Source organism: Cydia strobilella, chromosome 13 (genome assembly GCF_947568885.1).
Source record: "Cydia strobilella chromosome 13, ilCydStro3.1, whole genome shotgun sequence".
NCBI classification, from domain to species: Eukaryota; Metazoa; Arthropoda; class Insecta; order Lepidoptera; family Tortricidae; genus Cydia; species Cydia strobilella.
The window spans coordinates 8,999,931-9,011,999 of NC_086053.1; the positions used below are offsets into that span (position 1 = coordinate 8,999,931).

Genomic DNA, 12,069 nt, shown 5'->3' on the forward strand with positions numbered 1-12,069 from the left:
GTGTATAGTGTAGATAAAGTAGTGTATGCAACTGTACATAATTAGGCCTTAACCTTTTGGACGCCAATGACGGATATATACGCACCGCAGGTCCAACGCCAAGGACCGATTAATCCGTCATAGACCACAGAGTAACATAGACCTACATGCATATGGATAAAGTTTAATTTCAGTTTTGACACGCCTTCGGTGACGTGGCGTCTGGATGACAGCTTTTGTGTTTGACACGGCGTCGAAAAGGTTAAAACACTCGTGTGATTCTATTATGGAACTCGCTAACGCTCGTTTCATAAAACCACACTTATGTTTTTAGAATTGTCTTCTAAATGATGATTTTGAATGATAAATATTAATTAACGTTCATTTGAATTTGATTTGGTTTGATTTGTTTGATGTTTTATAGGTAGTAATTTCCTCGCGTTGGTGTGGTGAAAAAAATTGTGTTTCACTAAGTGGCAAAATTTGTACTCGCGACGAATTCAGGTTGTGAGCATTTTCTTGTAAACACGTACACGGCCGAAACAGCTTGCAATTACAAGGACTACTATGATCACGACGAGCAGTATATTAGTCGTGGGGGTTAGATGCGTCTTGACCTGTTCAACTCCGGCTGTGTTGCTGCCGCCACTAGCGGTTTGGGCGATAACCACTTCATCTTTTGATGTACTCGAACCCATTTCCAAGTTTTAGTGCCGTAGAACTCGGAAGATAAAAATCGGAATTATTTAACGTCGTCAAGCATTTTCAACTTTTTAGTGTCTACGTATTTTGCACATTTTGTACCGTTCAAAAATCACATAATTCAGGTCCTTGATTGCACTCACTCGCGCTCACCACAATCACGACTGGCAGGATCGCCATGTGATGTGGGAGATGTGTAAGGGAAACACAAGTTGTTGTCGGTATGATGTTTATTATAATACTGTCTAATTAAGTGGTGTACATGCTTATATAGTAACGTAACGAACAGTGAGAGGGAAACATACTTCAAACCATAGTAAGTATAGTAAGGTATGCTGTATTTTTAAACTTAGAGTTTAAGGTGTCTATGTCCTTATCCTTATTGCCTGATTGAGTATAGATGTTCAAATTATACTTATATCCAAAGAACAAAACACGTCCATATGTATAACATTAGAAGAATTGGATTTGTATGGCACTTGACAATAATTCTAAGATACCTATTGAATTCCATAATAACTCTTTCTAGAAGTCTAAGTCGGTCTGTTAACACCGAGCTAATAGAAAACAATAGGTACCTACACCTATATTCTATTGACTTTACACTAGGAAAACCCGAAGTTACCTCCGACCTGATAACAGATATAGGAAGTATAAAAGCAATGCTCAACATTCAGATGCATTCAAATGCAAATGACTCGAAAACATGTCGATTCTAAAGAACACTATTTGCCTCATGGCCCTGGTAAGTACCAATTTAAGTAAGTTTTAGAATTCACAAAAATATAAACGTGTTTCGTATATTTGTAAATTACGAAACCTTGCGAAAATATGTGTGATATACTGATTTAAACTAACACGATTTTCACTCACTTAAAAATTAATATGTGTGATTTTTAGTTAAGCTTTTAAATTGTAGACACCTATGACTTTTTTTTACATACAAGGTACAGGTGTATCTGTTATGATAATATTAAAAGCAATTAAAAATATAATATTTTAATCTTGTTGTCGATAAGATGACATTGAAAGTTATTCAAGGATGTTACACAAAGGTACAGAATAAGGCTTGTTGTACATAATACTACATAATTCCTCCTACCACAAAAAAGGCCACGGGCATGGGACCGTCTGGATGAACCCTGTTGGTGGATGCTGCTGGCGGCGGTTCTTCGCCATGGTCGCCGCTCTGTTCGTGGGCGTTAATGTTACGTCTATAATATGTCAAATTTTTGACCTTAATCATTTTCTTAGGAACTTGTTCAGGTTCCGGTAGCCTAATTTCTGGCGCTGGTTTAAATATTTGTTGACTTGTGTCGATGGTCGTCTTGCTCTTGATGTTTGCGTTTTTGTACTCCGTTCGTGAGTTCTACTTCGTAAGAGTAAGGTCCGTTGCGTTTAATAATTGTTCCAGGGTCAGACCCCTTACCGATAGATTTGTTTATCCAAACCTTATCGCCAGGTTTGGAGACTGGAGGCAAAACTACTTTGTTGGTAGGTCTCAGTATCTGTTTTAGACGTGTTATTTCCATGTTCTCTTTAACGTCAGGCTTCCACAGGCCGAAAGTAGTGAATATTGGCCTTCCGAACATAATTTCGTATGGCGATCGATCTGTTGAGCATCGTGGGATGTTGCGGTATCCCCGAAGGAAGTTGTTAAGACGTTCATGGAGGTCAAGGCTTCTGTCACTGGCTAGCATTCGCTCCTTAAACGTGCGCACTGCGCGCTCCGCCAATCCGTTCGTTTTTGGGTGATATGGTGTTGTTTTTATGTATGTAGTATGTAATGCCCGAAACTAGTCAAAATCTTCTGAAGTGAACTGTGGTCCGTTGTCACTTACTAAATGTAACAAATATGTTCTTTAATATCTGCACTGTTGCCCTCGTTGTTGTAATTTTCATTGGCACCACCTCTACCCATTTCATATATATAGGCGTCTATGACTATTAACCACATATGACCTAAGAATGGCCCAGCGTAGTCTACATGTAATCTGTGCCATGGCTCCACTGGTATTCCCTACGGAAACACCGGCGCTTCGTTCGTGTTGCTTCTCGACTGCTGGCATAGACTGCACTGTTTTAAGAAGGTTAATATATCTTTGTAAATATTTGACCAATATATGTACGTGAAGACGTGCCAGTGACTGCATAGCTGTAATGCCGTTATGGCCATCGTGTAGCATTTCTAGGATCAGCGGTCGGAGTGTTTCTGGTATGACGAGTCTTCCGTTACAAAGTAAGATTCCGTCCTCGTATGACATCTGGTTCCTTTTTTCATAAAACGTGTGCAGCTCGTTGGAAAGGTCCTATTTATCTGGGCAATGCGTTATGATATAATTTTTGATAATGTTAAGCGTCTTGTCTTTGAACGTCTGTTTTTGTAGCTCGTGTTTTGTTACGGGAATGTTCTCGAGTCTTACTCGTAGATGTAGTAAGTGGGCGAATTGCGGTAGCCCGGTTCTTTCCTTAAGTGTTGTGTCGTTGCATGCGATCGGTAGTCTAGATAGTGCGTAGGCCGGGATGTTCCCTCGTGCTGCTTGATAATGTATGGAATATTCATAGCTGTTTAAGATCATGCTGGTCCATCAAAGAAGCCGGTTGCTAGCAATTTTGGGTGTTTCTCGATCTTGGCTGAAAGGGTTCTCCAAGGGTTTATGATCAGTTAGCAGGATGAACTTTCTACCATAGAGATATAGGTGGAATTTTGTGACATACACGATCCCCAATGCTTCCCTGTCGATAGTCGAGTATCGTTGTTCGACGTCGAAGAGTGTTCTCGAGGCATACGCCACGGGTCGCATGGTCTCGTTGGTTTTATGAAATAAAACCGCCCCAACTCCCTTCGCTGATGCGTCACTGCTGACATATATCGGTTTTTTTTTCGTCGTAGTGTACGAGCGTGTCTGATGACGTCAGAATATTTTTCAGTTCATTCGTTATTCGTGTGTCTTCCTCGGTTCAGTTCCACCGTTGGTTCCTTTTCAGATGTCTATATGTCTATTTATACAATAGGGCGCATCTTATGTGAAGGCTATCTATGAAACGGCCATAGTATGTTATTGAGCCTAGTAGGACTCGAAGTTCCGTTGTGATGGCCGGAATAGGCATGTTCTTAATCGCATTGATTCTGTCTTCCGTCGGGTGTAGACCGCTGGCGTCTATTTTATGTCCTAGGAAAGTGACACTTTTCTGTAACCAAGCGCACTTATTTACTTGGCTCTTGGGTTTGAATCCCATCCTCGTCGCCAAAATGTTATATTAAAAGCATAATTAAAAATATAATATTTTAATATTGTTGTTGATAAGATGACATTGAAAGACATTCAAATTTTTATTTGACGTAGGCGTATTAAGAGTCCCCGGCAAGCTCGGCCGAATTGCACCTTCCCATACAAACGTAGTTCCGCTCTCATTTTAAAACTACTTGTTGAATTGTAATGAAACTTTGCACATATAATGATATATATAGATATACCTTATCGTATTGTAAGTATAAAGATTCAGACCAATCTAGCTAGTCGTTTTAAAATGAGAGCGGAACTACCTTTGTATGGAGAACTGAGTTTGCCGGAGACCCTTAAGGATGTTACATAAAGACCATAGGTATAAAATAAGGCTTGTTGAACACAATACTAATTACTAATTTGACGACCGGTCTGGCCTAGTGGGTAGTGACCCTGCCTGTGAAGCCGATGGTCCTGGGTTCGAATCCCGGTAAGGGCATTTATTTGTGTGATGAGCACAGATATTTGTTCCTGAGTCATGGGTGTTTTCTATGTATTTAAGTATTTATATATTATATATATCGTTGTCTGAGTACCCATAACACAAGCCTCCTTGGGCTTACCGTGGGACTTAGTCAATCTGTGTAAGAATGTCCTGTAATATTTATAAAAAAAAAAAATACTACAGTATCCACAGATTTTTGTAGCTTTTTTTGTGAGAATAGGATTTATAGATGCGGTATTATGCCCAAAAAACCATAGAATTATATACTTAACATTTGTTGTGATTAATACTGTTGTTCCCTTAATAACTTTAGAAGTATCATTAAATTTTGCTTCAAACCAGGGCATTAATGATAGGTGAATATAACCCATAATGAAGTATACTTTATTCCTTATAGTTTGCTTTCCTGAGTGTGGCTCTCGGCCAGTCAGCTCAAGGCGCACCTCACACATCTCAAGGAGGACCGCACCAAAACCAAGGCAGAGCCAAGCGCCAAGCCGACCAAGTGGAGGCCCAAGCTATTGTTAACTGGACTTCTTGCGATCCCGCCGTCACACCGAAGTACACATGCCAAGATTGCAACACCCGTCTCATTTGCTTGCCTATTGGCGGAAAAACAATTAGCTGCCCAAAAGTTTTCGCGCCTTACTGTAATGAGGGATATTGTTCCCCGGTACCTAGTGTCGATTGCCAATAATTGCTCCAAGGGCAATTCCATCAAATTCTTAGTATTTCTTGCAGTTCGGCATCCTAACATTTTTTAAATTAAAGGCATCGTTTATCTTTTGTGAAAATACTTTCAGAGAGTTATGATTTGTTTGCTTTGTGATTCATTATTTTGAGTAACATTAAATTTAGAAGTTTATGTTTATTTGTAATAAAAATTGGCAGCAAATATTACTGGTTTGAATTTTCATGTAAAGGGCTCTTAAGCGTGAGTGGAATTAATTCAATTAATCCAATTAAGTTCGATGGGCGGAACTTTTGTGCAAAAGTCAGCATGCAATATTGAGTGGTAATGAAAATATCCCTAATAACGCATGTAAGGTCAATATGGGTAAGTGTGACACACTTTTGTAAAAGTTTACTTTAAACACATAAATCAATATCATAAAGTTGGATTTCGAACTGTGCCCTAAGGTACAATATGGTATGGTTCAACTTTAGCTGAAATCAGTGCTTTATGATTGTTTGATAGTTTAAAAACCGGCCAAGTGCGAGTCGGACTCCGACGACGACGACGACGACGAGACGGTTCCGTACTTTTTAGTATTTGTTGTTATAGCGGCAACAGAAATACATCATCTGTGAAAATTTCAACTGTCTAGCTATCACGGTTCATGAGATACAGCCTGGTGACAGACCGACAGACGGACAGACAGACAGGCGGACAGTGGAGTCTTAGTAATAGGGTCCCGTTTTTACCCTTTGGGTACGGAACCATAAAAATGGTATTTAAGGTCTTTAATGAAAGTAGAGACAGGGTCACACTTCCCCAGCAAAATGAGGTAAGTGTGACTACATTGTTAGTGCACGCAAGACAACATTTTTTAATATTAAAACGCAATAACCATGATAGTAAACGATGATAATTTATAAATTTTGATCTATATACTTAGTTAGTTATCATCATTTATGATAAAATATAATCCGGGATAACGGTGACATATATGTTCCAAGCTGGGGTGGAAAACCTTTTTCTTTGTAAAATTCTTCTTAATGAAAAATGCACTTTTAAATAGGTAAAATCAATTTAGAACTGAAAAAGATATGTGAACAAAACAAAAATTACCTTATATTTATAAACACACTTCATAGCGCTGTGGCGCTCGTTGTCTCAGCCGGCGAAATACGGTAATTAGACTTATTAGATAAAACATAAAACATACCGGTGAGATAAAAAATAAGGTACGATAGGTACCTTAATTAATAATTCCACGCAGACGAAGTCGCGGGCAAAAGCTATTAGTCACACTTGCCTCAAGTGAGATAGACACACTTTCTCAGGTGAGAGCTCCAACTCGTATTAAAAAAATTGTAAGATTTCAAAATGACTATAATCTCAAAATTGCTTGACAACGTCACCTTTAGTAATAAATTACAATTGATAGTTTATTTACTCATGACAACAGATCATAGCAGTATCAAAATCTCAATTCTTCTTCTTTGCGTTATCCCGGCATTTTGCCACGGCTCATGGGAGCCTGGGGTCCGCTTGACAACTAATCTCAAGAATTGACGTAGGCACTAGTTTTTGCGAAAGCGACTGCCATCTAACCTTCCAATCCAGAGGGGGAACTAGGTTTTGTTAGGATTAGTTCGGTTTCCTCACGATGTTTTCCTTTACCGAAAAGCGACTGGTAAATATCAAATGATATTTCGTACATAAGTTCCGAAAAACTCATTAGTACAAGCCGGGGTTTGAACCCGCAACCACAGAATAACTAATAGTAATACCGTACAGAAAATTCACTCCTTCACAAAAGCCAGATTTAGGTATAAAATTATACCTACACTCGCCGCCTGCAAGCAAAATTGAAACTTATAACCGCACACGAACCGTGAATCTTCTTTGCGCGCCGCAGTTTTATGACCGAGCTGCGAGTGTCGGCACGGGGTTGTCACTTGACAAGTTTTTGTACCTATACCTACTGATTTATTATTTTTAAGGTAAATATGTAGGAATTACAAACGTTGATTCTGTAAACATAAAATATTTAGCCGGAGATAGTATGTCTGATTCTCACGGAAGTAGGTATGCCACAGAAGTATGTATGTATGTAAACACTTTATTGTACATAAGACAGATTACAAACACAATAAAAAAACAAAAATATGTACAATGTACAAAGGCGGACTTATCCCTATAAGGGATCCCTAGAAGTACTTATTCCTTTGAAAATATGTCGGTCAATATAGTCCGGAATTTAAAAAAAATGTTTTTTCTGCTTCCTTGTCCTTCCGTTTATTCAGACATCCGTAAACAGAACATTATCTTTTATACAGATTAGATCGCGATTTAGGTTTCGAAGCCATTGCGTATTTAAAATTTTGCGCGAGCGCCACGTGACACGACTATCGTGCGAGCCGAGCGGCAGCCCACTGTCATACACCTTCCCGGGCGGTGCGCCGGCCAAATATACCTAAACTGCGCAGTGACACCCCCCTGCCGCAACCTCCGGATTGAAAGTCGCACGCTCTTACCGCTAGGCCACCAGCGTTTTATCAAAATCACAATTAGTTTACGTAATTGAAATTGAAATTGAAAAACTTTATTTCAGACACATTAGGTATCCATAAACATTGGTTAGTACTTAACAAATAACAAACCAAAAACAAAACAAGGATAATGTTAGTATTACTTAAGGCTAAAACAAAAAACTAAAACTAAAAATAATTACCTATCTTAACTGCGCAGTCAAGTCAGTAATATGAAGGTTAGTTACACTTGCCTCGCAGCTACACTTACCCATACTGACCTTACTAGTTTACATTATTACACTTGCTTTGACACACAGGAACACACAAAGGGCCGGTTGCACTAAACCGCCTGTCAACGTCATCATGATTCGTTGAAGGTATAATAAGTGACTGTTCTCAATGGGGCGATAGCTGCGTTCGTTGATTGTGCCTGCAGCACCTCACCCTTGAGTGACAAATTAGGTAGCAAAAGTTTTTGACACTGGCGTTAAAATGTATGAATGGCGCGAGCGAGTAAAAACGGCAACATGGTATGGAAGGTATAATAGTTACCTATACCTTTACTTTAAGAGTCCCCGGCAAGCTCGGCCGAATTGCACCTTCTCATACAAACGTAGTTCCGCTCTCATTTTAAAACTTCGTGTTGAATTGTAATGAAACTTTGCACATATAGAGACATGAGGTATATCTAGGTCTGGAGTTAGTTTATATAGCTCCAGTTTATAAAACAAACGAAATAGAGCAAAAACAAGTTATTTATGAAAAACTTATATTTGCTGTATTTTTGTAGCTACAAAAACTAATTACAGACATATATATACCTTATCCTATTGTAAGTACAAAGTTTCAGCCCAATCTAGCTAGTCGTATGGAGAACTGAGCTTGCCGGAGACCCTTAATTATTACTATTATTATTACAGCTTTATTTTCCACTTAACAATGTATTTTTCAATTTATACTTTATCTATATCTATGTCTTTGTTATGTGGCCCCTGTGAGGGTAAAAGCCTAATTAGCATCAATAAATTTAAGTGATCCGTAGTACTCACAGTCCGTATCTAACCCTACTCCAAAGTCCAAACTTAATTATGAGATTAATTAAAGAGTGCGGTACGGTATGGACTTGCAGCTGTATATTATTCCGAACTTTTTCCATTTTTCAAAAGTTTTAACTTCTTATTCATTTAACTTCTAAGGCTTATATAGAATCTAAGCTCGCGTAGCGTCGCGGGGCTATGTCGATTGAATAATTTTCCCGCTACCTATGCAGCAAAATGCGTTGTTAAGGCGTGTAGTACCTATATCTGAACCTATATCTAAATAGGTATTTACTTCACTTTAATTTCAATAACTTAGCCAAAAGTTAGTTGACCTTATGGTCAGTTGTAAAATAAAATGTTGTAAATTAACCTATGTTTCTTTTTGTGACAATTAAAATACATTTGTATAGATTTTGTCGTATTATAGGTACTTATTATAAGAAACGCAAGTATTTATGTATACGAAATTAGTTTGCCATAAAGGATTTGCCACACTGGATGCGTTCTGGGGGCAGCGGTCAGGTCAAACCCGCATTATGTATGAACAACATTGACAGCAACCTTTGAAGTTGAAGTTTGACCTGACCGCTGCCCGCATGATGCATCCAGTGTGGCAAATCCTTAAAGAATGTGGATATTACTACAATAGTAAGTCGATTTTGTAAAAAGGTTTTTTAATACCACATCGGCGGCAATCAAGCATACGGCCCACCTGATGGTAAGCAGTCACCGTAGCCTATGGACGCGTGCAACACCAGAGGTGTTACATGCGCGTTGCCGACCTTTTAAAAACCTGTACACTCCTTTTTTTAAAGATTCCCATACTGTAGACCCTCGGGAAAACCCTTGTAAAAACGTATGTAGTTTTTATAAAATACTGCAACACAAATACTTTTATTAAGGCGAACTAAATCAAAAAGTAATCGCGTGGTAAACTTAATTGCCTGTAACTTGTAAGTGCTTGGCTGAACGTTGTAGCCTGCTAAGGCTAAGAGTCGTAGCAGAAACATTTCAAACACATGTGTTCAGCCCATTATGTTTCCCACAGCGCCCGTTAGGTACACTGTTACAACAATAACGCCTTGATTACAAATCCAGGATGTTTTGCTGAATCGAGCTGCATACCTATTGTAAAAATAAATTAAGTATAAGTAATTTTGTATTCTATTTCCTGCAATGAAACAAGCGATACACAATACGGATTCACATTTCTGATATAAGTAATCACAGCATTACCGAATCTATAATAATTAGGTCTAAATACAAATATCATTCATTACATTAGCCAGTGGCGTAGCGTGAACTAATCTAGCCGTGGGCGAAATCGCATCTGCGAGGCCCTTTTTTTTCACTGTGCCCGAAGGGGCCTCGCGCGAGGCCCCCCCTTGGGGCGCGAGGCCGTGGGCCTTCGCCCACGCCTAGCTACGCCACTGACATTAGCTAAGTAAGGTAGGTACTTTAAAAGTTTAAATAATATTTTGTCAATAGGCAATTGAGCTAAACTAGACTGCGTATAGAAAAATACTTGTGTATACTAGCTTCTGCCCGCGAATTTGTCTGTGTGGAATGATTATGTTTATTGATAAAACCTACCCTATATCCTACCTCGGGCCTCAAACTATCTCATCAATATCAGTTCAGTGTTTTAAGACGTAGCGAGACGCCCGCGCGAATGACTGCTAACTGATATGATTCCAACATCATTCAAATATCGGTTTGATGTTAGTGTACGTTCGAATTGGTCTGAGAGTTTATTTCGCATTTATAATATTAATAGGGTTTAATATTAGTAGGGGTGGGGTATTAGTGGACCTATACTTAACTTGGTTGGAATTTATATCAGCATTTCATTTCAGCAAAACGTACCTACTATTTAGTTATATAGCTGTGTGCTGATGTATAATAATGACGCAGTAGGTAGAGTAAAATTGGAACAGTCCTGGTTTACTAGTTACTGTTGTCAACATTTATTGCGTAATTAGGTATGTACCAAAGAGGATATAATATTAGGGAGTTATATCTATCTTTGGTATGTACTTAAACCAAATTTTTCACATCTCTCTTTGAAATTAATAAAATAAACAGAGATTAAAAATGAGCTTTATTAAATAATACAAAAAGGAACACGTTACAATATTTTAAGTATTTAAAACGTAGTTCAGTTTAATCTGTTTGAGTATACTTGGTTTACACATCAGTCGCAATACTCCTGAGTTTGAATTCGTGACAGTTATTTACTGGTGTTTAGTCTACTAGTGTTAAATTAGACTGTGGCAGGCACCGCGGAGACCGGGGCGCACTCAGCAGAAGGCGTGGCCGTGCAGTTTCCTAAGCTGCAGTAAGGCATGGTAGGGTCGTTGCAGGCACGCTGGATAGCACCAATCTTCGTGCATACCACCTTGGTCTTACAGTCTAGGCAGGTGCTTCCGACGGCGGCGCAAGGGGTGAAGACGGGGAACCAGGGCGCGGAGGCGATCCACGGAGGGATGAAGGGGTTGGCAGCGGGGGCCCAACCGCCGGCGCCCCAACCAGGGGCTGCGGGCGCACCCCAACCGCTGGCCGCTGGCCAGCCTCCGGGACCTCCAGCCGCTGGCACGGCTGATGCAACTGCCCCCTTTGAAAAATAAAAAAAATATTAATTTAATGTCTCAAAAAGAAGCGAGAGATTTTAAACGCATCAATTAAATTTTTGGTTCCGTCTTTTTGCTGTTACATTACGAGTACAATTGTTCCAATTATGAATCATGTGACAGGGTGATGCCATTGTAAAAGAAATTTCATATGCGATTGCGTAATCCACCTTATAATATTATGATATTTTTTATATTTGGCATTAAAAATAAAGATTTTGTTTCAACAGGACACTTACCAAAACACACAGGGCTAGTACAATCTTAGAAACCATATTGATGATTGTTTTCTTCGTGATGTGATCGTTCGTTCGTACTTTTGACACAACTAGTTGTGATGTCGGTATTCAGTGCTCCTTGTCTTTTATACAGTTTACTATTTAATGAAAGGCTTAGCGTTAAACAACCCAATGCAATTAGATAGGAACATAAGAGGTTTTCCCAATGGAGATGAATAATGTTCAACATAGATAACGTCACTCTCTATAAGGTACCGATAGCAGCAGCGTAGGTAGCGTTAAAATCTATTTATTAATTATAGCCCAGCTAGGTAGGTATATTAAAAATAATGCATTAGAAATGCTTCTTACTGTGCTAGGTATCCACAGAGATTTAGCGTACGTTTATTAGGCAATCATGAGTTAATTAGATGCAAATCTTTGAAACTTGGAAAATCACACACATAAGGCACAAAATATAAATTACTTCTGATAAATTCGCATTGCAGATGTGACAGTTATTATACTTTTTAGGGTTCCGTACCTCAAAAGTAGAAAAACGGAACC

The 12,069-nt window shown here is 39.0% G+C and overlaps 1 protein-coding gene across 1 annotated transcript; it reads right to left on the reverse strand.

Moving 5' to 3' along the window:
- Positions 1-10,744: 10,744 nt before the first annotated feature.
- On the reverse strand, positions 10,745-11,680 carry LOC134746615 (uncharacterized). Its single transcript, XM_063681041.1, has 2 exons — positions 11,524-11,680; positions 10,745-11,268 (listed from the first exon to the last, which is right to left on the reverse strand). Exons 1-2 carry the CDS (start codon positions 11,557-11,559, stop codon positions 10,918-10,920), a joined length of 387 nt encoding a protein of 128 aa, XP_063537111.1. The 5' UTR covers positions 11,560-11,680; the 3' UTR covers positions 10,745-10,917.
- Positions 11,681-12,069: the final 389 nt, after the last annotated feature.

What these genes read in the sequence shown, in the direction of transcription:
- LOC134746615 (XM_063681041.1), bottom strand. Translation starts at nt 11,559, where the DNA reads ATGGTTTCTAAGATTGTACTAGCCCTGTGTGTTTTG. An exon ending in TACTAGCCCTGTGTGTTTTG is followed by an intron (nt 11,269 to 11,523) that starts GTAAGTGTCCTG and finishes TATTTTTCAAAG; the next exon opens with GGGGCAGTTGCATCAGCCGT.